General features: G+C 40.1%; 1 protein-coding gene across 1 annotated transcript in view; it reads left to right on the plus strand.

The window, feature by feature from the left end:
- The window catches only part of SYN2 (synapsin II), a 195429-nt gene that overhangs the window by 68260 nt on the left and 99867 nt on the right, over positions 1-27302 (plus strand). The window contains exons 2-4 of the mRNA XM_054216069.1: positions 8199-8256; positions 10700-10791; positions 14659-14815. Of these exons, the coding sequence (XP_054072044.1) occupies positions 8199-8256; positions 10700-10791; positions 14659-14815 (307 nt within the window). The remainder of the gene's footprint in view (positions 1-8198; positions 8257-10699; positions 10792-14658; positions 14816-27302) is intronic.

Raw genomic sequence — 27302 nt, forward strand, 5'->3', positions numbered from 1 at the left:
GCTTGGGTTTGTTCATAGTAGTTCTCTTTCTGTGTATTACAGTTGACAGGATTGGTATAGGAGTAGCTGAGACAGTGATCTCCAGTAAACATACACAGTGAAGACTGAGACATATTGTACTAGTGGAAACAGTATGATATTAAATAAAATAAATGGCCATGTTGTGCCATTGGACACTGAAGAAAACGTTCAGAAATCAATTCTATTCTGACCTCAATAGATTAAATAATAGGCTAAAAGCTATCACTTTTTTTTATATGAACACCATATTTTCAGAGAGGTGGTGGAAGCCCCATCCCTGGAAGTTTTTAAGGCCAGGCTGGACGGGGCTCTGAGCAATCTGATCTAGTGGGAGGTGTCCCTGCCCACGGCAGGGGGGTTGGAACTAGATGATCTTTAAGGTCCCTTCCAACCCTGACAATTCTATGATTCTATGACTTTCCCCTTCAAAAGGCAAGACTATGATTTAGGATGAAGAACTGCATTAATTGTGTCCTGCCTGTTGTATGGGGAAAAATATTTTTATGAAATGAATCAAATTTCAGTTAGGATGTCTGTGGATTGTCAGATTACACAGTGAATAACTGGAAAGAGCAATCTGTGCGTCCTTGCCATTAGAGTGCTTCCACTGAATATGACATTTCATCAAACTGAGTGATTCACAGCAAAATTTAACTGGCCTGATAAAAAAGTGAGCTACAGAACGTGTTAAAATAAATCATGCTATTTCAGAGCCAATAAAATGTGCCGCTGTTCAAATTTACAGGTTCCTGGTAATGGAGGCTGTCATTAATCTAATAAAATCCAACTCAACGTGGTGCACTACTAAAACAAAAAGTCATGCATATGCTATGTTTTATCACTTATTTTGTGGTGATGGTCTGCTTCTTTTAAGACAATTTCTGTATGAAGTAATAGTTTGACAAAACAGAACTGCTTTATGTGAGAGTGAAATACTGGTTGCGTCAAGTGCCAAAAGTATAACTTCACGGTGTAGAAGAAAAAAAGAACGTATTTTAAATCCAAATAGGTCTTTGCAGAATCTGATTAACACATTTAATGGTATCAAGGTCTTTAAGAGTCAGGTTTTAAATAGGATATTTTATTTTTTGTAAGTTTCTTATTGGTCTCTTGTTGCAGAAACGTGGAACAAGTAAATAAAAGAAAGTCTGTAAACCCTTGTGTTTACAGTATTCTTAATAACTTCTATTTAGTCATGATAGCATAATCATAGCAGCTCCAGATGATGAGTTTTATTAGCTAGGCTGGTTGGTTGGGAGTCAGCATAGTGAATGTTGATGCTGTTGGGCAGTTGCAGAGCTCATTGATGTTGATGGAGAGATTCCCACTGGTTTCAGTCAATTGTGGATTAGGAGATGTGAAATGAAAATACTACGCAAATCTTATCATATGCTTACTTTTCATAACAGTTTGTTACGCTTTTCGTTTATTTACAAAAGTCTACGTAACAGTCTAAGAAGTCCTCAGCATATGGAAGAAGTAATAGTCTTACTCCTTTAAATGATCATGTATTACAGTTTCACGATATATAAATGATCATGTTTTTTAGCCATTATTCCTTGGCAGATTAGTTCGATTTCATATGGAAAAAAATATATTCACAAAACTGCTGTCTTAAAAAACCATGTACTTAGAATGTGTCTAGATCAAGTGCAGGATTCTCCACCTGGGATGGGGTAATGCTGCTTATGCACACAAATTCGGGGATGAGAGGCTGGAGAGCAGCCCCACAGAGAGAGATCTGGGGGTTTGGGTTGATGGCAAGTTGAGTAGGAGTCAACAGTGTGCCCTGGAAGCCAAAGGGGCTGATGGGGTCCTGGGGAGCACCACGCATAGCATCACTAGCTGGTCGAGGGAGGTGATTATCTCACTCTACACTGCACTGATGTGGCCCCCCCTCAAGTATCTTACCATGCCTGGTAAGATTATGGAGCAGATCCTCGTGGAGGCACTGCTGAGGCAGAAGAATAATGAAGAGGTGATTGGGTACAATCAACACGGCTCCACCAAGGGCAAATAGTGCCTGACAAATCTGGTGGCCTTCTATGAGAAGGTCACAACATCAATAGACAAGGGGAGAGCAACTGACGTCATTTACCTGGACCTGAGCAAAGCCTTTGAACTGTCCTGCGTGACATCCTGGTCTCCAAGCTGATAAAATATAGGATTGATAGACTAACAATTCAGTGGATAAAGAACTGGCTTGACAGCTGCACCCAAAGAGTGGCTGTCAATGGGTCCATGTCCAAGTGGAGGCCAGTGACAAATGGAGACCCTCAAGGATCAGTACTGGGACCGGTCTTGTTTAACATCTTTGACAGCAAAACGGACAGTGGTCTAGAGTGCATCCTCAGCAAGTTTGCCAACAACACCAAGCTGTGTGGGGTGGCTGACACGCTGGAGGGAAGGGATGCCATCCAGAGGGACCTGGACAGGCTGGAGAGGTCGGCCCATGCCAACCTCATGAAGCTCAACAAGACCAGGTGCAGGGTTCTCCATCTGGGTCGGGGCAATCCCAAGCACTGATATAGGCTGGGCAGCGACTGGCTTGAGAGCAGCCCTGAAGAAAAGGACTTGGGGGTGTTGGTGGATGAGAGGCTCAACATGAGCCGTCAGTGTGCCCTAGCATCCCAGAAAGCCAATCGTATCCTGGGCTGCATCAGGAGAAGTGTGGCCAGCAAGTCGAGGGAGGTGATTCTCCCCCTCTACTCCGCTCTTGTGACACCCCACCTGGAGTACTGTGTCCAGTTCTGGAGCCGCTACTACAAGAAAGATATGGACATGCTGGAATGTGTCCAGAGAAGGGCCATGAGGATGTCGGAGGCCTGGAGCACCTCTCCTATGAGGACAGACTGAGAGAGTTGGGGTTGTTCAGTCTGGAGAAAAGAAGGCTCCGAGGAGACTTTATAGTGGCCTACCAGTATCTTAAGGGGGCCTACAAGAAAGCTGGGGAGGGACTTTTTAGAATGTTGGGCAATGGTAGGACTAGGGGGAATAGATTAAAACTAGAGATGGGTCGATTCAGACTGGACGTTAGGAAGAAGTTCTTCAACCATGAGGGTGGTGAGGCACTGGAGCAGGTGGCCCAGAAAGGTGGTGGAAGCCCCATCCCTGCAAGTTTTTAAGGCCAGGCTGGATGGGGCTCTGAGCAACCTGATCTAGTGGGAGGTGTCCCGGCCCACGGCAGGGTGTTGGAACTAGATGATCTTTAAGGTCCCTTCCAACCCTAACAGTTCTATGATTCTATGAAGTACTATGCGCAGTTTGGGGCGCCTCAACATAAAAAGGGCATCGGACTATTAGAGCGTGTCCAGAGTAGGGTGACCAAGATTGGTGAAAGGCCTCGAGAGCAAGATTTAGGAGGAGCAGCTGAGGTGACTTGGCTTGTTCAGCTTGGAGAAGAGAAGGCTGAGGGGTGCCCTCATCGCAGTCTGCCCCTTCCTCAAGGGGGGCAACGCAGGGGGAGGTGCTGAGCTCCTCTCTCGGGTGACCAGCGACAGGACAATTTTTATTAAATTGAATTAAATAATTAGCTATTTCTAACCAGATTTGAACTTGAAGACTGGGCTTGTTTTCTCTTCAACGTGTTCTGTTCTGTCACTGAGGCAAGTGTACCACGCTTGTTAAGTTTGTGGCAGTCTGGTGGCTGTGTGTCGGTAGTCTGCCACAATCTTTACATGCCTATGGTGATTCCAGTCAACGAGTTATTTGACGCTACTGTGTGTGTATATATAAGTATACATTACCTTGCTTGAAGTGAATTATACTGTTTGTAAATGTTGACAGTCTGCCATTTCTGAGCTCTAGAGGGTGCTACTGTTTGAAATGATGAACAAACTTTTGCCTTGTTGTAGTAAACTGGCACTATAATTATTTTTGAGCATCCAGCCTTGTTATTGATAAGATCAGTAACTGGTTTCCAGTTCACTGTTCAGATGTGCCCAGAAAGCAGTGTTGAAGTGGAGCTGAGTCCTGGGTACATTATGTTGCTTGTCCAGAAGTCGGCCTGCAAGTGCTGCACTAAATTGACAAGTGCAAATTGCAGAGTTCCAGGGTATGGAGCGCTGTGGAAAGAGGAGACCGACACACACGAGCAGTGCTTTGCAGGGCTGGACCCCACGTATGTGCTGGCTGCCTGCTTTTAACTTCATTAAAGACTGTTGATGAAAAGCTCTACATTGCCATGCTGAAGTATACACATTGAAGTAGTATAAACCTGTTGCGTGTTAGCAAATGATTCTCCTCTTGATTTTGCTGCCAGTTCAAAGTAGCAGCAGTTTTAATGCTTTGTTCGTTTACATGAAATGAAAGCACATTGGTTTCACGGCATAGTAAGATACTGTGGAATTGTATGTAGATGCTGTGTACTTTCAGGGAAATATTTCAGGTCTCTTTTTATATATTTGAAACGCTTTCAGTGATGACTACTTCATTCATTGTCCTTGCCGAAGTACAGTAAGAAGTATGAGTTTGCATTAGGCCGCATCTATGGCAGCTGCATGTTCTGTAGTCGTTTAATTTTAAATGTGCAAGATTTTAATCCAGAAAATGAATTGTGAAGAAAAAAATGCATAAATATTTCATGTATTTTGAAAAGATTCTGACTATAAGAGGTCATGCCAATAACTCCAGTAGGCGGTATTCATGTTAGTAGCTGTCTGTTTTCTCTACATTGAGGCCTTGGAAAGCAACTGTTTCAGATGCATAATGGCACAGCTTGCTTTCCTTCTCTTCCCTACATTCAATGTAAGAAATTGTCAACGATGGGCAGCCAAACGTTGCTGAAATAGGGGCGTATTTGTTTTGTTAACCTTGCTCGTGCTGACAGCTCCCCTCTCGCCCTTCTCAAAGGCCTTGCCGCCAGATCCCCACCCTGAGACCATTGCTGCCTTTCTGCGGCGGGCGCCCGGAGGTGGTGCGCATGGATTCCCTGCGTGGTACAGAGCGTAGTAAGGCACAACAAGGATTTCAGACTGCAATTCAGTGAAGTTCTGTAACACAATAACATGAAGAATCAGTAACATCCCATCTCCCCTCAGTAAAAAAAAATAAAATATTAATTTAAGCATGTCTTTATGATAGGATTGCACATTTCACAGAATGGCAGGGTTGGAAGGCACCTCTGGAGATCATCTAGTCCAACCCCCTGCCAGAGCAGGGTCACCCACAGCTGGTGGCACAGGAACGCGTCCAGGAGGGTTTGGGATGTCTCCAGAGACGGAGACTCCACCACCTCTCTGGGCAGCCTGTGCCAGGGCTCTGCCACCCTCACAGGAAAGAAGTTCCTCCTTGTGTTCAGGTGGAACTTCCTATGGTCAAGTTTGTGCCCGTTACCCCTTGTCCTGTCCCTGGGCACCACTGAAAAGAGCCTGGCCCCATCCTCCTGACACCCACCCTTTCAGTATTTATAGGCATTGATAAGATCCCCATATTTCTCATATTGCAAATAAGAAATAATTTAACCAGGGCGTGACTTTATTTCCTAAGAACAGTAAATAAAATGAAAACTATTTCACAGCACACTCGTGCGAACAATTTCTTAGATTTTGTTCTGAAATGACTGAGTCGTGACTTCTTGTTGTTAAGTAAGTTAATTTTTAGAGATAGCAAGATAAATTCTTGCAGTTTGTGGCTCAGTATTTGGACAATATTACTGAATATTATACATTTTTGGGACAGTTATTGGTTAATGCTTCTTTGAAATTAAGTCTCTTGAAATGTTTAAATGTCATGTTTGTTTTCAATCCTCAGATTGCTTAACTTCAGTACTTAATGTTTATTTTCAAAGCCGAAGTCATTTGTTGAAATGTGAATCGTGCCAGAATTTGTTCAAAGCTTGCCTCATTTAAATGGTGTTTAAGTAGAACGACTGAGTTTAAAGGAATAGCATCTCACTAATTAATATTTAGCTAATGTTTTGAGCACATTCCAATGTGTGCAATGGACTTAGCGCTGCTAAAGAATTGAAGAGCCGCACCTTGTGGTTTCCTGTTTTCATTTCCTCTCATAAACCAGAAGTCAGTTGCTGAGATGTGTTAGGGTAAGCATTGTGGGAGCATTAATCTCTATATTTGATGAAGTTACCATTCAGCTTTGCAGAAACTTGAGTTTCTTAGAGCAAACTCTAAGAGTACTGTTCAGTCTTCAAGAGGCAGCTTCACTGTAACATTTATTGTGTTATGTAGCCAACATAAATCTACTTAAATCAAATTTGTGTTACGTGATGTCCAGTAATGCGTTTACCTCACCTGGTGCTGCATCAGAACTAAAATGTAGGAGCTCATCCTGTTCCCAGTAAAATCCAACAGTAATGGTACTACCCCGAGTTGGGAGTTTTAATATTTTTTTTTTGAAGTGGTAAATCTTACTTTTTCCAAGAGACGTTTACGCTGTCTGCAGTTACGAATGGGTTGCTTTTCTCCTGAGGCAGATGTGGTGTTACCTGTGAACGTGAGACCTTCCTCTCTGGTCTGTGCCTGTTGTGGACTTCTCCCAGGGTAACACAGATGTCCCTGGGTTTCCTGCGCCTGGTAGATTAACGTGGTCCAGCCGATGATTTAACATGAATAGCGTTATAAAATTTAAGCTATCTCCAGACATGCTTTGTCTCCAGACAAAGTTTTCAAGAAATCATTTTCATGTTCATATGGAATTTCGGAACAAATCTGGAAAGAAAAATGAGTCATGAATAGTATTTCTTTGTTAGATTTGTGATACAGTACATTGAACTTCTCCTTTTGTTATTGACAAAAATGTTTGATAATGTTATCCTGAGTATGCACCTCCTATAATGAAGTTTGAAATCTATTGTTTTATATTCCATATGTATTTATTACAAGAAAACATCATAAAACCAGTAATGCAAATGCTTTCTCCGTTGTTATTTTCTTACCAATTGTGTTTTCGTACAGAATTAATTGTCAGGCAATATTTTAGTATGCCTTTTCAGTATAAACACTTTGCTTTCTACAATCAGTTTTCCATAATACCTAAGATATCTAAGAAATATCTTGCCAAAGGCAGTGGTTTCAGTTGGTTATTGTGAAGTTTGGTTCTTGCCCTACTGAAACCAATGGCGAAACTCTTCTGTACCTCGGTGGGAAAAGGATTTTCCAAAAGCAATAATGAATTGTTTTAATATGTAGTATATACATTACTTTTGCTGATGAGGTAGGTTTAGTTTAATATCATGGCATTTTGTCAGATGCTGAAAATGGACAAAGTTTGTTCAGCTTTGTTTTTTTAACACTTCAGAAGATGTTCTGGTTTTGAATTGTGCAACAGATATTTGCTCACATATAATAAAAGCAGGAAAGGTGCTCTAAGCTGTGGCTTCAGCAAAGAAGGCGCAGAGAGAGACTGATACCGCCTTCCTCTTCCAACTTCAGAGTGTTTGAGTAGTTCTCTTTTATCAATAGATTGGGTTTTTTAAATTCCCATTTACTCCAAAGCAGATACTTGCTGCCTAAGGCGTACAATTGACAGGTTCCTAGAAATAAATGCCTGCATGTTAGACCTGGGAGACCAGATCATTGAATTCAGTTGTTTTGTCACAGCAATCTTGGTGCGTAATAATTACTCATAAACCCTCCTTCAGATTAACTACATTGTCTCAAGTTACATCCTAGAAAAAGCAAAACTGATTAGTAAATCAGGCACTCGCAAATTTGGTGACAGCAGTCTCCAGTACCTCTGATAGTTTCCTTTAAAACAATGTGAAGTTTCTAAGCATAGTGTTCCCAATAAACCAGTTTTTCCAAATAAACTAAGTGGATAAAAATTAAAGTGAGTGGCTGTTGGGATGTTGTTCACATTGAAACGAATTTCCACTGGCATTGTTGACTTTAATGAGAGCAGGATTGCATCTTTTTAGCGGTACTCTTTTTATGTTAATAACTAATTGTGAAATATGTATTTCAGTATACTTTAGTATAGACTTCAGTGTTGAAGATCACATTATATATGCTTTTTATCACAAAATACTGCATGATGGGATGTTAAGGATACAAGGATGTCAAAGGAAAGAGAATTGTGTGTGTGTAGTAGGTAGATTCAATTCATATATATGTGTTTTATGTGTATTTTCAAGACACTGAAGACTATGCAGGAAGCTTTTACATAGCTACTGATTACAAATACTTATGTCCTTGATTTTCTGTCTCCCTTTTTTCCTGCAGGGCCAAGGCTTTTCGTGGAAAAAAGGTCCATGGAGAATATGACATAAAGGTTGAACAGGTAACTAAATGACTTAATCTGAATGTTATTTTCATATTGTGTATTTATACAACTACCTATATATGTATAAATACATACCTCCTTGGAGGTATTTAAAAGACATGTAGACATGGTGCTTGGGGACAGCCTTAGCGGTGAACTTGGCGGTGTTAAGTTAATGGTTGGTCTCGATGATCTTAAGGGTCTCTTCCAACCTAAATGATTCTAGGATTCTATATGCATATAAATATAGATGCTTTTGTACTATGTACTTTTGTATGTATCGTACCATTGTACTGAAAAAACCCTCACGAGTTAAGTGGAACACTCAAAGATTTAGTTATGTTTCATTCTAACGTGGCACTTTTTAGAGGATTCTGACCATAATTTGTACAACATGAAAAGCGTGTTGTATTCAGAAGTTGTTGCTTAGAGACTCTGAATTTCCCAGACGCTCCATGAATTACGTGCTGCATTTCTGTATCACAAATTCCTTCACTTAAGAATATGCATACACTCCAGTTGCAGTGCTAGCATGTGGGGATTTTAAAAAAAGAACTGAATAAATATGGAGATATAATTCAGGGTGCATTCGACTTACGGCTGTTTTATTTGAGCTAGATATCTGAAACTATGGAATTAAGTAAGTCTTTTCGCTTACTTTTCAATCTCGAATTCCATGAACAGATGCTACTGAAAGAAGCTTCAGTACTTAAACTGAATTGTTTTGTCATTGGAATTTCAAAGGGTGAGGGAAAGTTATCACTAGCTGTGTGGATTCGACTTACCTAAATGCACTGTAATAGTGCAGCATCTAGCTTTGCTCCATTTACGCCACTGAACGTCTGCTGATGTTCTTGGCTTGGAAACGCGGAAAGCTTTGCCAGGGATCTTCGAGAGTATTGAGGGAGAGATGGGGAAAAAAAGACAAGCTCTTTTGTCCCAAAATACCATTCTCACCTAGATCGGACCATGTGGTTGACATTAGACACACTGTCTCTTTAATATTAACAAAAACTGTGTGTAAGCCTAGAATTTCCTTCATATGTTCTCTTGTAGGCCCAGAACCACCTTTAATCAGTAAGTGATTAAACGTTTCTGACCCCTGCTGTTCACTTTGTAATGTGTCAACACTGTGACAATTGTATACAGGGTTATTAACAACTACTTTGTTGTTCTTTTCCTAATACCGGAGAGCATTATTTTTATACAGCAACCCATCACATACGATGTTTTCTATCACGTGCTAAGCTTTTAAACTACAAAATTTATATAGAGAGTCCTTGTAAATGTTTAATATGATTTATTAATTGGAAAGGTGAGTTGTCAATCTCAGATTAAATAAATCTTAAATGATTCTTTAACGTTGTCAGCACTTACACAAGCATTTCAGTCTCTCAGCGTTTGCACTGTTTTTACAATAATCTGAAAACTGCCCCTTGTGTTTAGAACATTTTAGCACTGATCCAAGAAAAAGTATATAAGGGCATGGGACGGGACTTATGAAGAGACCTCCATGCTTGAAATTAAGCAGGTACTTAAGCTATTGAGTTGGATCAGTGGGTGGAGTCATCAGCGCTTGCCTTAACGGAGCACTAAATTCTGAAAGCCCTAGATGGGTTTCACTTCGGAAGACTTTCAGTGATACCATTTTTCAAGAGGAGACTAATGAGAATTGTGACGCTCTCTATTCTGTATTAGTGTCCGGGATAGCAAAGACGCTTTTATTTATCCACTAGAAGACAGTTGGCTGCATTTCAATTATTCTTCTGTGTGATGTTATTGTAAAGTGCCTTGACAGTCTAAGCTGATGAAAGACTGTGGATAAATGAAAAACATCCTGTCCTTCCCTTTCAAATAACTGTAGATTCAGAGTATGGAAGTGATTCCTTTTAAATTCCACATTTCCAGTGTGAGAAGATACTTTGAAAAAGTTCTTTATTTGTGAATTTTGCAAGTCAATTGTTCATTAGCACGAGATCTTTTTAAAAAAAGAGTAAATGTACGTAAGGGAAATAGAAAGGGGTAAAGTATATGAAGAGACACAAAATGCTATCAGGAAGTATTCTATTTATTGTGGTTATTTTAACGCTGCTTTTCTACCGTTTTCTTCAAACTTTATGTAAATGTTTATTGAGTCTGTATTACTATCTGTGATAACACCATACAAAGCAAAAATATAATCTCTACATTTCTGTGCAGACATGAATGAGGAAATAAGTTTGCCACTGCCCCACAGTCCTTTTTCATAAGGTTACTTTACTTTTTGCTTTCTTTGTATTAGAATTTATTCAAATGTGATGTGCCGTATGTGGCAAATAGTGTTGGAGTAATATCCTCTTAGTGCTCATTGTGTTCCAAATGTATGTTGTCAGCAGTTCAGATACTAATACTTAAAATACGGGGTGTAGGAAAATAAAGGTAAAATAAACCAGACTGACTAATGTGAGCCTTCTTTTCACAGGCAGAATTTTCAGAAATCAACTTGATAGCCCACGCTGACGGCAATTACGCAGTAGATATCCAAGTATTTCGAAATGGCACTAAAGTTGTCAGGTAAGAAAAACTGAACAGAGTAACAGCAAAAAGCAATAAATGGCATAATGTACGCATGGAAAAGGAACTGAATCAGGTTTTGTATATGTGCAATAGGGATTTTGACTGATGCAACGCATCTCAGTCGTTGGTGTGAAAAGTAGGAAATGAACTGTCTGCTCAGTGCAGTGAGTCCTGTTGGTGACAGGAGGGAAGTCTCGTGGCATTGTCATCGCACGAAAGATAGATTTGATTAAGATGGGAACGGAGTCTAGTATAAAGAATAGGTGATTGGGAGCTGGGGTTATTGATTTGGGTCTTGTCTTTGCTTCAGAAATAAGACAGCCTTGGTGAGTTTGTACAAGGAAGACTTTTCCAGATGAGCAGGATTTATGTCCAACATCGAATCTTTTCTATTGAAACGGGCCAAGTCAGAGCACTTCTCTCAGGACAGTTACTGGAAAATCACTGTCTGTTTGAAAGATTTCCATTTAAAAGCCTGAGATTTCCCAATATGCTGTTTTGTCCAGAAGGGATTATTCCAGTTTGAAGGCAGGGTAATTTTACCATTTTTTTCAGTGAGGACATCAACAGCCCTGTGTAAATATAAGGGGAGAAAATAGGGATATGTCTGGGCAAAGTAAAAGCTTAAGTAAGTATTAGCAAAATTATTTCAGGCAGTCCTATATTGTGTCTAATTCATGGGAATTACTGCTGGTTTGGCCAGTGCAGTTTAGTGTGAGTTAAACGTCCCAGTCGTTTGGCTGGACAACTGCATTCAGAAAGGTAGATCAAGCCACCAGCAGTCACCTGGTAGTTTACTGCTTATGTTTGTCTTTAGGCAAGAGTAAGAGTTCAGGGAGCTGGACAGCATACAGCATGTCTTGCGTCTTCATGGGTTTGCACAACATCTGTCCAAATAAAAGATTTGAAAATTTCTTAGCATTCATATAAAAAAAATCAGGGGGAAAAAAAATAAATTGAAAATAAGTGCACTTTATTCTTTCAAACTCACAGCTTTTTAATTTCTTGTGTGTTCTAAAAATACCACAGCTTAATAGAACAACCGCTTGTGCCAAATCCATGAGATTATTTCCTTAGAAAAGTAAGAAACTTGATTTATTTATTCATTTATTTATTTTAGGTTTTTGTTTTTGTTTTGGTTTTTTTCCACCAAAGGTAGAAGTTTTGGAGCCAGGAAATCTTGATCGCAGCCCCTTAGTGGCTTTTCTGTAGAGAATTTTCCAAACAGAACACAAATACTGAGGCCAAGTTAGCATCCAAACATGTCAATACCTAATGTGAGTTGAGAACCTCCTTAAAATGGCATCGACAAGGATGTATATTTGCTTATGAAGTGCAAATGAAATGAGCAGTTTATGAAAAAACTTTGTAAAACTGCTTATGTTAAGAAACAGAGCAATCTTGTTGTGTCATCAGAAAGCTCTGATAATAAGATGACAAAGGACTTATCAGTTTTACGGGTAATTTATTTAACCCAATAGAACTACCTGTAGTTGATAAATTTCACTCAAAGGTGTAGGAAATGTCTGCCTATGTGTGCATGCTTTCTGGTGTGAGAAGAGACATGATGGAACAGCAGTTCTCTGTTTCTATGATGATTTCTCCGGAGATACAGAATATTTTTGAAAAACAAAAGTATTTTTCATAAATGTCCTGTATCTTGCAATAAGTACTACTCTTTATGTTGCTTTAAGCCTAGTCGCTTTGTGGAGTTTATTGCCTAAAGCTTTGAATTGTGCTTCCTGTGTCACTGAGGAATGAGAGATGCTGATGGATGTTACTTTACGTGTTCAGTTGGTAAGAAGCTTCATTTGAAATCCAGCGCTAAATATGGGTCAGACATTAGGATGCTTCTGTCTGTCTCTGCTATCAAGGGTGGCCCCACTAGTATCATATTGGATATGGACTATGACCATATTGCTAAAAAGGGGATGCTGAGGTGAAACGTCTTAAGTGTTATTAACGTGAGGTCCAAAGTGACCTTGTATCTTAGATTTATGAGTAAAATATTAGTCTGTAAAATCATAGAAATTTCAATGACAACGTTTTGCTGCCTTAGTTTAGGAGGAAAAAACTGTGTATCAAGCACCTGCTTGTTTCATTTTTGTGAATGAAAATCAAACCATGAAAAATGTTATCTCCTGTTATATAATGCTGAGATTTTGGACCTTTCAAATGCTTGAGCTGGGATTAAAATTTTTCTCATGACCTTCTTTTGTATACACAGTCATTCTGTCCAGCAGTAACTACAGAACTAGAACAATTATGTAAATGGCTCTTGTCCCTTTGAGGAGCTTTTGCAAAGCAACATAGATGATCTTTCTTTTTTTTTAAAGTACATTCCCCAATTCCCCAGTTGTTTCATTAAATCAATATTTTAAAGGACACTTTCTGTTCTTTTATTTAAAAACACAGCGCTGTCTTTGAGAGGATCTCCGTAGCACTGTTCTCAAGGGTGGAGGGGATCTCTTTCTTCCACTGAGTGGCCTGCAGTTTTGATTAAGGCATCATTAGTCCTCTAAGTATTATACTTGTTCTGTGCTGGTAAATGGAATTTCCCTGTTTCAACCACTTGGCATACCATCATGAAACCTGGATCACAAATTCTCAGAACTATGCTACAGATATTTTTTTTGAAACTTGTTAAAGGCAGGTGTTTCTCTGCAAGTTTTGCTCATCGGTCTAGAGTGTCGTTTTGATGACTCTTTATAGCAAATCTTTTGAATGTTGCTTTTGCCAGCTCATGCATTGCATTTGAAAGCCAACTTCGGACTCCAGCTGGTATACTTGGACTGCTGCATTCAGCCTGCAGTCTCCAAAGTGCTTAAGCAATCTTAACATTAATTTTAGTTGGTTTGGTTTTTGTTTTGTGTTACTAGAGGGAGATTTCTGAATAATTTTTTAATCTTTGGACATATTTATGCAAGGCATGTAAATAATTACACTAATTTACTACACTAATTTAATTTATGCTCCTGAAGGAGGTTGATAGCTTGAAGGTAGTCAGTGTTTTTTCCACCTGTAAAATTTGAATACAGAAGAGAATCTTTCAACAGTCAAGTTTAGGAGCAAATTGCCCCTTTACTGGTGGCTCTGCCCTGTTGCTTTGTGTATTCTGTTTTTCCAAACCTTCCTCAGTAACTAAACGTCAGGGTTTGAGTGAGGTGAAGGTGGTGTCGGAGTGTTCTCGAAGGTGTGTGGTGACAGGACAAGAAGCCACAGAGGCTGCAACAGGGGAAATCCTAATTAGATACAAGAGAGATAGAGGAAAAAGAAGTGCAGCTGTAAGTTTAGGAATTCATTTTGATAAGCGTCTTGATCAAAAGTTGAATTGTGATGATCTCCGATTATGGTATGATTCCTTTTGCGAGCAGTGGGCTTGCTTCATCTCTTTACTGTCTTTAAAACAGTCTGAGAATAGTTGTGAAAAAAAATTGTTCCCAAGAAGCTTAAGTTTCTGGCAGATACATTTACCTGCTTTTTTTTTTCTTTTTTTTTTTTCTTCTCATTGCTCAGGAGCTGGTGTACATACACTCTGAACATACTCGGACTTTATAGATATGATTTATCTTTCAGTGGGAAAACAACCTGAAAAGCCATGATTATTTTTCTCTCCGCTTAATGGAGCCACATTATTGACTGGATGCTGATGTTTTCTGAACATTGGTTAAGAAATGATGCGGTACAGATTTTCATAAAGCCGTAGTAATTCTTTCTGTCTTTGTAGCATTTACCTTTATTTTGAGTGTACTTCTAGTGCTTCTCTATCCATCAGCTAAGACATTTTTCCCTTTTAAGATTTTGCTGGTTGAAGGAAAAATGATTTGATCGTTGACTTTTAGCAACGTATCTTTTTCTTGCTAGGTCGTTCAGGCCTGATTTTGTCCTTGTTCGACAACATTCATTCAGTATGGCAGAAAATGAAGATTTCCGTAACTTGATCATTGGAATGCAGTACGCAGGCATCCCTAGCGTCAACTCCCTGGAATCGGTCTATAACTTCTGTGACAAACCCTGGGTGGTAAGTGATGTACCGAAAAGTTCTTCTGGTGCAAGAAGAATTTGTGACTTTTTTTTGTTTGCTTGTTTGGTTCCCTTTCATGAATGTTGAGTGTCGAACTGCAAAGTTACTTAGCAGAGCAGTGAAGCAGTAGTGAAAGGAATAAAAAGTAAGCTTAAGGTATTTAAATAATTTTTTCAAAGAGCTAGTGTAGGCAGTGTGGAGACAGAGAGAAAAAATATTTGTTGTACAAATAATGAAATAAGTGAGGAAACTAACGGAAAGCCTGTCCACTGCTAACATACTTCCTCAAGCGAGGAAAGTGTGTTTATTCACAATTTGTCTGGGAAAAGCAAGCTGAGAATATTTTTCATGTTTGTGGTTTTGAACATAATTTAAACAGACTTTTAGCCAGTGTTTTCCTCCTGCCTGTGAAATTTTTGAGGCTATGCTTTAGCAAGGAAATCTGAAGCTATTCGTTTCCTCATTTGAAAGCTCTTTTCAGAATCTTGTGCATACGGGGTAGGAGTTGGTCTTTTCAGTTACACCTAGAGTAATGCGATACACTGGGGAATCACTCGTATTTGCTAGTTTGAGTGTAGGAGCCAATTCAGTTTTTCATTATGTGCTTTGTAGTGATGGAGGTAGAATTTAGTGATCCTTTTGGTTCATAGAGAACTAAACATTAGTAGCAACAAGATAAAATATGGTGCTGTAAAAGATGATTATCAGCGGTGCAGTCACTGTTCCTACAGTAGATATATTCAGTTGCCCAAGAGCTAATGAAGCGTTAAAGAATAACGCTTGTTATAAACAGGCAAAGCTTCATCACTTTTTCCTCGGGTGTCTGGGAAAGAAAAGAACAGTTGTCAGTATTCTTCACGCCGAAAGAAAGTTTTACTGTAATACTTTTTATTGCCTAGAGGATGTTTATTTTTTCACACTTACTATGAAAATCCCTCCAAAAGATTGTCAGCAGATTTTAACATATACCTCTTGCAGCTAACTTTATTATACTTTTATGTTGCAGTAAACTACAGTGGGGAATAAATAATTGATAGAGCAATTTTAACTTCTCAGAATACATATTGTACATTGCTGAATCCATTCTTTTAATGCATCACGTTTGCTATGCTGTGTGGCATTTCTTAATGCTTTGATTCATTGTATGCAGTAAAGCTGGGCATTGAACCAGCAACAGTAGCGTTTATATGCAATAATGATGCAAGAAAAAGTAAATTAATAATTCCTCCTTGTGATATTCTCCTGGTGGCATTAGTGTCACGGCTGTTCTTCCACCAAACCAATAAAGCTGTCTCTTTCTTACGACTGGTCTTGTTGCACATAACATTTCTCTGCTGATTTTCACTCTTATAATAATAACTGGGAATTACTAGGAATTGTAGGAATATTTGCTATAATAACTGGAAGAGCTGGCAAAAGCAAATATAAGGTTACATGTGTAAAATAATTGTCGTATTCCATATCTTTTTTTCCCTATACAGTACACCTCACAATCAAATAATAAAGTATTATGCTATAGGCTCTTATTTTAATTTAGAGTTATACTAGTTTAAAAATAGTCTTGAATTACCATAGAGCTTTCTTAAGGTGTGAGATAACAGTTCATGATGAAATGGCTCTCTTCTGAATTGCCATATCTATATCTATGCTTTTTGCAAAAATTCCTTTTTTGATTGAAATGTCTGTAGTTTGTCTCAACCTAGATACAAATGAAAATATTTTTAAGATGATTGTATTTTTTTTCCTCTGAGATGTTTCTGCCTTGCCATTTCTACATCTGGCAGGCAAGGTATGTTTTGTTTGAAGTACTCAAATTTTGCACAGCCTCAGCAAGAGTCCGTTTCACATCTCTTAAAATATTTCCTCTCAGAAATAACTATTCTGGAGACATTGTAAAGTGTCAGACGGGTCACGTGCTTCAAACTAGACAGAGAGGCTGAGTAGGCAGCGTTTGTGTGTTGTGAATATGATCTTGCTTTGCTCCACCAGTGGCCTCAATTCTATGTTTTGATTACCTGTGACCATAAGCAAAGCCCGCACATGTGAGATTGGTTCCCATTCTGAATACGTGGTGGCACCAGACTTCAGCTGGATCCTACATAGGAGTGTGAACTTTAAATTTGAGCACAAAAATAGTTTCTGTCCAAACACGAGGGGGCTTTGTTTGGGCATTTAACTTGGAATATCCTGACTTCTGTTCTTTGTGGCAGCGGGAGATGTAGAGACAAGGAGGTTCATGCCAGAACATCATGGAATCTTCATCAGGTTTAGGAATGGTAAACACTGCAAGAAGTCATGCAAACCTGTTTCAACTCAAGCCCAGAATAAATTCTCTGAGGGTAAAAATCCACTGATCCTTTGATTCAGCCAATTTCACGGATATTCAAATAATGCAACAGAAGCCAGGGACTGTTGGTTTTGCTAATATTATCTTATAGTTTGTCCCATCGTACCTAACTCAGACGTGCTGCCCTGCCTATCTGAAATCCCTGCTGCGAACTCTTCTGGGTGCCTTGGGGTGCGCTCCTCAGTCTGTCGCTGCATGCTAGCATTAAGCCTGAAAACCACCGAAGCCCACACTGTGCTCCTGCATGCACTTTGGGCCAGTGAATCACACAGTGTTCCCTGCTGTTAAAATGACATGTATTTAAGCTGGACTGATACAAACTTAGTTAAACTGTAGCTAGAAAAAAATAGCAGAATTATTCTGCAAGTTCCTTCATCAGAAACCAGTTCAATGTTTACAGCACTGATGAAAGGCATTGAACCACCTGCCAGTCTAATCTCTGGTACTCTCCATGTAATTGTATGTTTGCAGTTAAGACCATTTTCCTGTTTAAATTTCTGTCTTTGTCTGTCTTTTTCATCATGGCTTAAACACTAGAATTCACTCTTAATTCCGATCACATTTTATATTATTTGTAGTCTTAATATTCATATAAAAAGTAGGTTCCACGTCATACACGTTTGTATCTTTTCATAGAGTACATCTTAGTGTCAGAAAGAGTTTCTGAACGCATATTCAGCAGTCACGAGTGTCCACGTCAGTTTTGCAGTGGTGCAAGTAAGCAAGCGTGTGCTTAGACTTACCGTTGATTAGCCCCCTTTCTTCATAGCATGTGAAAGATGCCTTTCTGGGCAATTCCTTTGTTAACACGGATGACCTGGTATTTTTGTGAAAGCTATTTCTGTGAAAATTGCAGGTTCAAAATAAAAAATTAGAAATCGTAGCTGTAGGTAGAGCTATAAGTAACAATCTTTATTAATTGACAAGAAATAGACTGACTTTCCTGTGAGTAAAATTTGAGTGGCAGAAATGAATTGCAATTTCTATAACAGCAGAAAACGAGTGTCATGGGCGACTGATCACTTACATCCGTGTAAAATCAGGAGTAGCACAGAATTGCTAGGAGGGCAAGTCAGGAAAGTTAGACTAGTTGTAAAAGGGCAATGGAATAAAATGAGAGTTAGAATCAAATCTTTGTTTTTTAAATTACTGTTCTTCAAACTATCAGGTGTTTGCTTTTTTTGGAACCTACAGGTCAGGATGGCCAGCATCTCTTTTCAACCCGCAGGGCAGATTCCTGCCCTGTGTTAGAAACTGAAGCACCTGCCCTTAGTTTTGGAGCAGAACTCTCTTCCTGCCCTGTCTGCAGACACACAGGGCTCTCTATGCCTTTGCCAATACAGTCAGCAAATTTCTATTTGATCTGAGGTACGTTATTGGGGTGTGGTGGGAAAGCTGCCAGGAACATGCTGAAAACATTTCTGAAAACAAGTCTTAAAGCTTGTGTTTTCCGGTGTCAGGACATAATGTGGTTCCTGCGAATGCGCGTCAAAAGTTCAAAGCGCCATATAACCCTTTGAAAATTCAGGATGCTAGCAACCATGGCAAAGAAAATATTGAAATGAATGTGTGCGGTGAGAGCTTTGCATACTGAAATATGTTAATGATTGGGGATTATTACAGTACTCCCGTTATTTCACTTCTGTGATAATACTTACCACCTACCTCCGGAAAAATTCATGGTCCCGGCTTGTGAGGTGGATTTCAGGTAAGAATATCAGAAAGGTACTTACCTAGGGGGAAAGCATGTGTTTTATAAACAAAGGCTAAGTTCTTTGTTACTGAGTGCGTGTAGGGCTGTGGAGGAACCGTTTTTTAAGGTTTGTACCCTCTCTTATGACATTTCATTGCATTGTCGTGTCGTAAAGTAATAGTCTTGTGTGTGACTTGTCACATTAAATGAGGTAAAAATTTTACCTAGTTTAATTCACAGTTACATCAAGTTAAGGTGAGGCAAAAATGTATACTTTCCTCATTGGATTTGTGATCTGTCTTGTAATTTTACTCATGTCTAATGCTGTGCAGAACCTGCTGTGAAGCATTTATGAAAGTTTTATAATAGGAAAAAGACCAGCATAATTAAATACCCAAAGTTATGATATATTATTTAAAGTAACAATCTAGATATTTTATTATTTCCTTCCCTTTAGAAAATGTCACTCAAAAAATACGTGAGGTGTTCCTTAACTGAGGCTTATGAGATTGTATGTAATATTTCCGATAGTACATGATGTAGGTAAGCAAAGTAATTGCGGAGGCTGGAAGTAAATGTGAAATGTGATAATGACAGTGCTTGCAGTAACGGGTAAAATCTCCCGCTTATGATTCACGCTGGGAAAATAGTATTTTTAAAAAACCCGCAATTTTCCGGTGTATCGGGTTGAACTTTTAAAAAATTTCTTCTGTCCTGCATGCATCCTTTTGCATACTTCCTATTAAGATTTATGTGAAATTTGCAGGTTTAAGTGTTTGCATCAGTTAGACCCTGCTCTTGATTTTGGATTCAGTTGCGAATACTGGTGATAGGGTTGCAGTCTTGGGATACCAGGGGTTGTTAGCTGTTCGCCCACACTGTGTAGAGCAGATGGCCGGGGGGGGGGGAGTTTCGCAGGGAGGCAGGGTTAGGTTAACTGGTGCATACGCTGAACACGCAGACTCTGACTGACTTCTCAGGCACTGCAAGGTTCAATAGCTGCGGCTGCTCTGGATAGAACACCTTATTTCACTTAAACTTAGACTGAGGTGTGCTAATTACATGCATTACAGTAGCTGGGTTGCTGCTTTGAGGTTCAGATAGTGCTAAGCATCTCCACACTGCAGAGGTTACAGAATTGCTGCAGTTGTACAGACCAAGTGTGTATGATTGAAGAGAAAGAAAATTCGCAGAATATTGGTCCAATTCCGTGGTAGCAGTTCTGATTCTTTTACTGCAGAGTTAAAACATAGCAGCGTGCATGGCCAGCTGCAGATCTGTTCTCTTGTTAGTGTGCCCTGGGGGGCTACGTGACAGTGGTTGGTATAGAAGGCTTCAAGGATCTGCTGATACGTTAATTACACAGTTACTCTGGTGAAGACACAACCTACAACGTAATAATGGGTCTACAAAAAACATTTGTGAGCACTGTGACCTTAATTAGCTGTTGCCATGCTGGTGGAAGAGTCTGTATTTAGCTTGAAACACTGCCTTGACGTGATGGGGGGGGATGTAGAAAGCCCACTGCAGCACATCCACTGAGTGCGGAGCCTGGAGCAGCTTGTGCAGATGCCTGTCCCCGCGGGATGGGACAGCTGGGTGCCGGGCAGGCTTGGCCTCACGTGAAGCAAACCCTCCTGGCGTCGGGACAAACTGCTACATCCGTTCAGTGACGTGGGAAATAAAAAATAGGAACTGTTTTTTGGTCGGAAGCTGGCAGAGTGAAGTTAAGGCCCAGAAGACAAGACATATCTGTATTAATTTAAAGAGCGCTGAAAGGTCCCGGCATTTTTTTTTTTTTACGTAGAGCTCCAGATATGAACCCATTGTGTACTGAAACATCTTCAAAAGATCACTGGGACTTCATCTGCTTCACTGTAGGAATTTAGTGTTATTAAGGGTTTTAAATGTAAGAGAATTGCCATGAACACGCTGTTATGCCAAAATTAATTTCCTTGCTCATCTGCAATCGTTCTGAGGGGAGGCTGGTTATGGCTTTTCCTTTCTGTCAAACTTAGTAGCGTTGTAAATCTCACAGTTCTTGTTTGTTTATTTTGGTTTGTGAGCCTGCAGCCAAATACTTTTTTGCAAGTTTGTTGACATTTTTCTTTTTTGCTCCTTTTGCCAAGCTTACGTAATTCTGTGCCTTCATGTGTTGTATTTTACTCTGTGTTTCTTCTGCAGATGATTTTCTACTTATCTGTCTTCATGTTTATACACTTAGGATGCTTCATTTCTCTCTTCTTACCTTGCTTTCTTTGGAAGGTCTGTTTTAACTGCCCTTTCTTGCTGTCTGATGGTATTATAGTACTCTCCCCCACCTTGTTTTCACCCCCTTCGTGTGTTGCTCTTGTGTTTTCCCCCCTCCAAGCTGTACTTTAATAATCTTGAGCAACAGATTGGGGTGCTGGCAGGAATCTTGTAGGCGCTCTGCAGGGAGCTCTCTTCACCCCAGGCTCCTGTTGACACAAATTATTGAAGCTAAGCTAACGGGCAGGCACAACCACACAGATGAGTTTCGATATTGTGTTGAAGTCTCTTCTGGAAAATGAGTAACAAATAAAATGAACGTGCACAAAAAGAAGTCTTTTGAAAACCTATTCGCTGTAAATCTACGAGACCGTTCTGTACTATTGCATGTCTTTTTTAGAGAAAGAAATTATAAATTTCTCAATGAATATCTGTTGCACTATAAGAAAGTTCTGTGGTCATTACCAAAAATAAGATTTGTACAATAATCATGAACAGCAGGCTAGAATTTGGCTGGTTATTGCACTTCTCTATATGCACTTCTCTATTTGCCTCAACCTCTATAAGGTCGAGGCTAAAGAATGCATACCTGAGATCTTGCTTCAACTCAGGCAGGGAAGACATTTTGGGACATTCAAATTTAACGTCTGTTAACATTATAAATCTTAGAAACTTTAAGACCTGTATTTTAGTCAGAAGCTATAGTTTTATGTAGTTCATTAGATGAAACCTGGAGCCGGCACTGAACTTGGTTGTTTCAACCATTCCGGCAACATTGATCTACTTGATAGATCATGAGAGGGACAGCGGGCAGCCCAGAGCCCACCCAAAGAGGTTGTTTCCTGGCCTTTTCCTACCCCTGTGCTTCAGGAAGCTACTGTAGGAAGAGCTGTTCCCTTCTTTCCCTTCGGGACTCCAGCCGGGTGCTCTCCGTCTCTGCCTGCGGCGGTGAAGAGTTGCTCCCTTGGGCACTGGACACAATTGCATGGGTGGTAAAGTTTGAACAGCTTCATGTGATAATGTGTGGCAATCTCTGTGACAAATTCAATTTGCCAATTTGCAAATATTTACATAAACAGTGGAGGTCTTTCTAAAACCAGTTTTGTGACTTTAATTCGTATGACAGGTATTGGATTGAGAGACGTAGTGAAGGCAGATGTCTGTGTCTCTGTAGGGCAGCCAGAGAACAAAGTGTCCACATGTGCTCTTCCTCCAGCACTGATCCGAGCAGAACTTTCTTAAGCATAAAAAACTCTAGTTTAATTCTCTGTCAGCCAGTGAAGATTTTGGCCTCCTTGCTCAGTCTGCCAGTTAAAGCAAAACATGTTGATGGATTTGTAGTGCGAGAGCTGAAAGTAAATTCACTAAACTGTGTCAGAAGGAAGGTGAAAGCATTTTAAGGTTTTTGGTCAAAAGGCAATTTACTAGCAAGTTTTAACATTAAATTGGAGCAAGGTTCCTAAATAATTTTTAGTTTAAATGCATAACAAAGAAATCTAAGTACATTTAAACTAACAGTGTATGTTCTTCTTTGCACCTGTTTATAGAGTATTTTAAGTTTAATCTGGTCTTGCGATAGGAAGGGAATATTACTGTTTTGCTAAATGATTTTGCTTTCCTAAAATATGTAAGCTCACTTGAAATTCCTTGAAAAAAGCAGAGGCTCTTAAATAATGAATATACCTCAGTGGGGCGATGATTTGTTTTCTGTTCTATACACCGAGTAATTCTTAGAGCTCTATATTCATCAATCTTTGCTTGAACTATGAAGTACTTTATATATAAACTGAGTACATATATATTTTGCTTTGACCAGCGGTTACTGCCACGAGGCCAATTTAATGGAAAAGTAGACTCTGATTTCTTACTACATTCTTGAACGTTGTGCCGGGTAGTTGTCACTCTGCCCTGTTCTTCCCCGCAGTAAAGAGCGGCAGTGGGAGCTCCTGACATCCTTTACAGACTTTCATTGCATTGAACATTTCTAGGGGCAGAAAATTGAATCAGACTTTTAACCATTCCTTAGCTTCTACTGAAAGAAAGTGCATTTAAATAAAGGCTTTAAGAGTAATCTGAAAACCAGGACTGTAAAGCTGTGGTTCATATCCTTTGGTATTTTCTGCTGTTCCTGCTGCAGTATTGAAACTCAAAAGCTCTCTTTTGTCCTTGTCAAATATCTGTAATTGAAGGCCAGATTGTGGAAAATTAAGTTCGATTTCTTGCGCAATCTTAATATTTAATTAAAAAGGAAACCTGTGTGTTGTATTACCCATTAAAGTACCTAAGAATATAATTTTTTCCTAGCCATAATTTTGGTAAATATTATATCTGCTTCTTTAATGTATGACCACGGTGGCTCAGTGATGAGGAGAACCTGGGGGTTAGACCCCTTCGTGATAAAGGAATTTGCCATGCATCCCAGAACACCCTCCCCATGGTACTGGCTCCCCAGTGCCAATCCCCACTCCTTCTTGTCTCCTCTCCCCCTCTACACAGCTATTGTTCTCCCACATTATCTTCAAGACTCCGACCGGTGCTGCTGTTGCTGGCTGATCTCCTTGCTGTCATTCCCGTGTGTTTAGCTTCTATTCTTCGCTCCAGTTCAGATGTGAAATGGGTGCAAAGTGTTCTTGTCCTTGCTTCTTTTACGAGGTGTAGTCATACAACATACCTGTTCGTGAAGTACCTTCTTTAGTTTATGGTGCAGTTTCAAACACTGTAAAGTATTGCCCTGTTTGGAAGCTGGCCACCTCGGAGAAGTCCTTTGACTGTCTGTGCTGGGCTTAAAAGAGAGCGTCTTGGCTGGGGAATGGCATTCTACCATCCAGCTTTGCCAGTGGATCCTTTGAGAAAAAGTTTTTCATGTTTTCTTATCTTGCTGAAATGAGGGAAGCATCTCGGGACAGAAAAGTCAATGTAGGTAAGTTTGAATTCTGTGAACAAAGCTGTAGATGCACGATTGCATCTATGTATGTTTCAAGAAGGACAGGGAACTGCTAGAGCGGGTGCAGCAAAGGGCTACCAAGATGCTGAGGGAACTGGAACATCTCTCTGATGAAGAAAGGCTGAGGGACTTGTGTCTCTTCAGTCTGGAAAAAAGACGGCTGAGGGGGGATCTTATCAAGGCTTATAAATACTGAAAGGGTGGGTGTCAGGAGGATGGGGCCAGGCTCTTTTCAGTGGTGCCCAGCAACAGGACAAGGGGTAACGGGCACAAACTTGAACACGGGAAGTTCCACCTGAACATGAGGAGGAACTTCGTTGCTGTGAGGGTGGCAGAGCCCTGGCACAGGCTGCCCAGAGAGGGGGTGGAGTCTCCATCTCTGGAGACATTCCAAACCCCCCTGGATGCGTTCCTGTGCCACCTGCTCTGGGTGACCCTGCTCTGGCAGGGGGCTGGATGGGATGATCTCCAGAGGTCCCTTCCACCCCTGTCATTCTATGTACAATTTAAAAGAAAGGGCGGAAAAAGGTATTTTAACCATATGTTTAGCTTTAAAATGGGATTTACGTCTTACTTCAATGGTTAAGTACATAAATAATGCTTTGTTTCTGAAGATAACTTCATAGAGACGCATCTGAACACCTGCACAAATTTTCATTAGCTACAAGGCTTCTGAACAATGACTATGGGAGGGCCGAATCTGCAAAACCCCAGTTTGCATTAAAAGATAGATTTCCTCCTTTTCTGTGAAGTTTCATTGAATTCAGTATTTTTATAAAAACTTACTATGTTAGCTGGAAAGTTTCAGGATCTTAGTATCTCTAAAAACCCCACAAAGCAATAAAATCTTTTTATTGTAGCAAGCCCCAAACCCTGTTGAGAAGTGCTCAAGCACATGCCCACATCCCATTAAAATAAACAGGTGCACAAATGGTTCCTTGAAGAGGACACTGAACTCGATGTTCCCATAATACTGGAATGAACTGCACATTCTCATTGCTGCCAAGTGCACCCAAGAAGGCGTCCTCAGAGCTTTCATTGGAATGACTCAGTTCCATAAACCTCTCTTTTCCCTCTGTAACTTGTCATTTTGAAATAAAAAGTTCCAGAGGCTTCTTGATGTAGGCCTCCTGGTACTAGTTTTCACTAGTCCTTTTCTAACAAACATGTCTTGATCTGTTTTCTACCTTTTATGCTCAGAGCTATTTTTCCTTAATTTTAATCTGCATGTCTTCCTTAAATCTGACTTTCCTCACTGTTCACACATTTTGGCACCGCCTCTTTTATTAGCCAAGGTGTTTCTCATTGCCAAATGCCTTGCTACCCAACTTTGCAAGCCAAGATGAAGTGGTTTTATGTCTCTGACCGTGATCCTCTTCTAGTTTTTCATTGTTTTTTTGATTTTTTTTTTTTTTTTTTAATTCTGCTTTCTAACTGTTGTAGAAAACTTCTTTTTCTTTTTTCCTCCCGTGGATGCACTCTGGTAATTTGCAAGCAAAAGCTCTGCACGCAGTTCTTCCAAGGGCATGAGCTTTTTAGTTAAGGCTTTTTTTTTTTCTTTTGCATCCTGTAGGAATTCGTAATGGTTTGTATAGGTTTGTAGATCTCATCAGATGTTAATTGTGATGTGATGGGTTTGTATTCCAGCAGTCAATTCCAGCAGTGATTAGCAATTGGAGAGATGTGCCTCTGGGAGGCAGCGTGGGCTGCAGTGCTCATGCTGCAGGAGAGGTGTGGAAGCCAAATAAATGCCTTTGGAAATTCTGGGTAATTTGGAGCAGAGCCCCAAACGGTTCTGGGAAGGGTCAGCACAATCCACGCAGGCTTAGTAGCTCCACCTCAGTAGCTGCGGAGAAGCACCCCGGAGGGTAAGGAGGGCTGGAGATAAAGAAGGTGAGGAAAGATCATCTGCAGTCACAGGCGGAAGAAAGAGACACTGCTAGTCCCCGAGTGATGGGTCAGCCAGCAGGACTTCAATACAAAATACCTTGGGCTTTGCAGCTCAGCTTGGCAAAGCAGAGATCCATCAGTATGTTCTTGTGTGAGGCTGGGCTGCAAAAGGGTTAGGAAACAACTGGTCTGTGTTATAAAACTACCACTTGAGCTGTGACACGGGGTCCGTATAAGTTATCTTTCCATTCATAGTCCAACTGTGTTGTCTTTGGCTTTGCATCAAAATAATGGAAAACTACTGGAGGAACATCAAGTTCTTTTGTCAGTTCCCATCTTTTCTGTATTCTGTTAATGTGCCCAAACCGATTTGTAGGCGATGTTTCATTGTTCAGTTGCCATGTCAAACTTTGAATTGACTTTGGAAGTTTGAATACTTTCATTAAGTTGTCTGTCAGCTCCTGCTGACAGCAAGAGGTACGTAAGCTACAGTCAGCATTCCGTTCCCCTTGATGCTCGTATTAGGTATCAAATAGCAAATCAAATGTGTATGTACTCAGCCTTCTGGAAAAGTATTTAATGTTTACTAAAGCGTAATAGAAGAAATGTAGGCCAGTCACAACGGAGAACAAATATTATGAAAAGCATAAAAAGAGTAGCACGGATATTTCCCAGGTAATAGTAATTTAAGAAAAAAAAAATCAAAACCCACAAAGAGGAATACAGAAACTGTGTTTAAAGTACAGGCATAGTGAAAAATCTTGGTTAAAGTAAATTGACTCCTGCAGAGTCCAGGTGTCAACCGTACCTCCCAGCCCCTTCCACACAATTGCTTAATTTCTTCTCCCTCTGAAGGGTCTACAAGGTTTGTCTCTCAGTCTTTTGGCTGTCAAGAACCCCTGATATGTTTGTGCTGATGGTACTTAGTTTGGACTTTTGAACATCTTTTACTTTTACAAGGCAATCGTGTATTTCTGGAATGACCAGCCACATTTCCAAACATGCAAATGGATATTTCAGCCTGAAAATGGACTTCAGGGCATTTCTCACAGTGCGATCTGAAGGCGATACAAAAGGTCAATGTGTCTTTTCTTTATTAGTTTCCTATAATAGAAGTGTAACATAAAACAGCTCATCTTCCAGCTTCATAACCTACAGAGCCTACCAGAGACCTCCGCAGTCGTCACAGGGAGGCGAAAGGATCTTCCCTTTCTATATCAAAAGGGAAACTCCAGTTGCTGAGGCCCCCACCCCACAGGCAATGATGTGCATATTCAGGCGTCGTTTACTCTAGTGTGCCTTTCCCAGACAAATACTTGGAACCTCTGCAGCATTTCCATGGAAAGTTGTCTTTCATCAA

This window comes from Rissa tridactyla, chromosome 10, assembly GCF_028500815.1.
Source record: "Rissa tridactyla isolate bRisTri1 chromosome 10, bRisTri1.patW.cur.20221130, whole genome shotgun sequence".
NCBI lineage: Eukaryota > Metazoa > Chordata > Aves > Charadriiformes > Laridae > Rissa > Rissa tridactyla.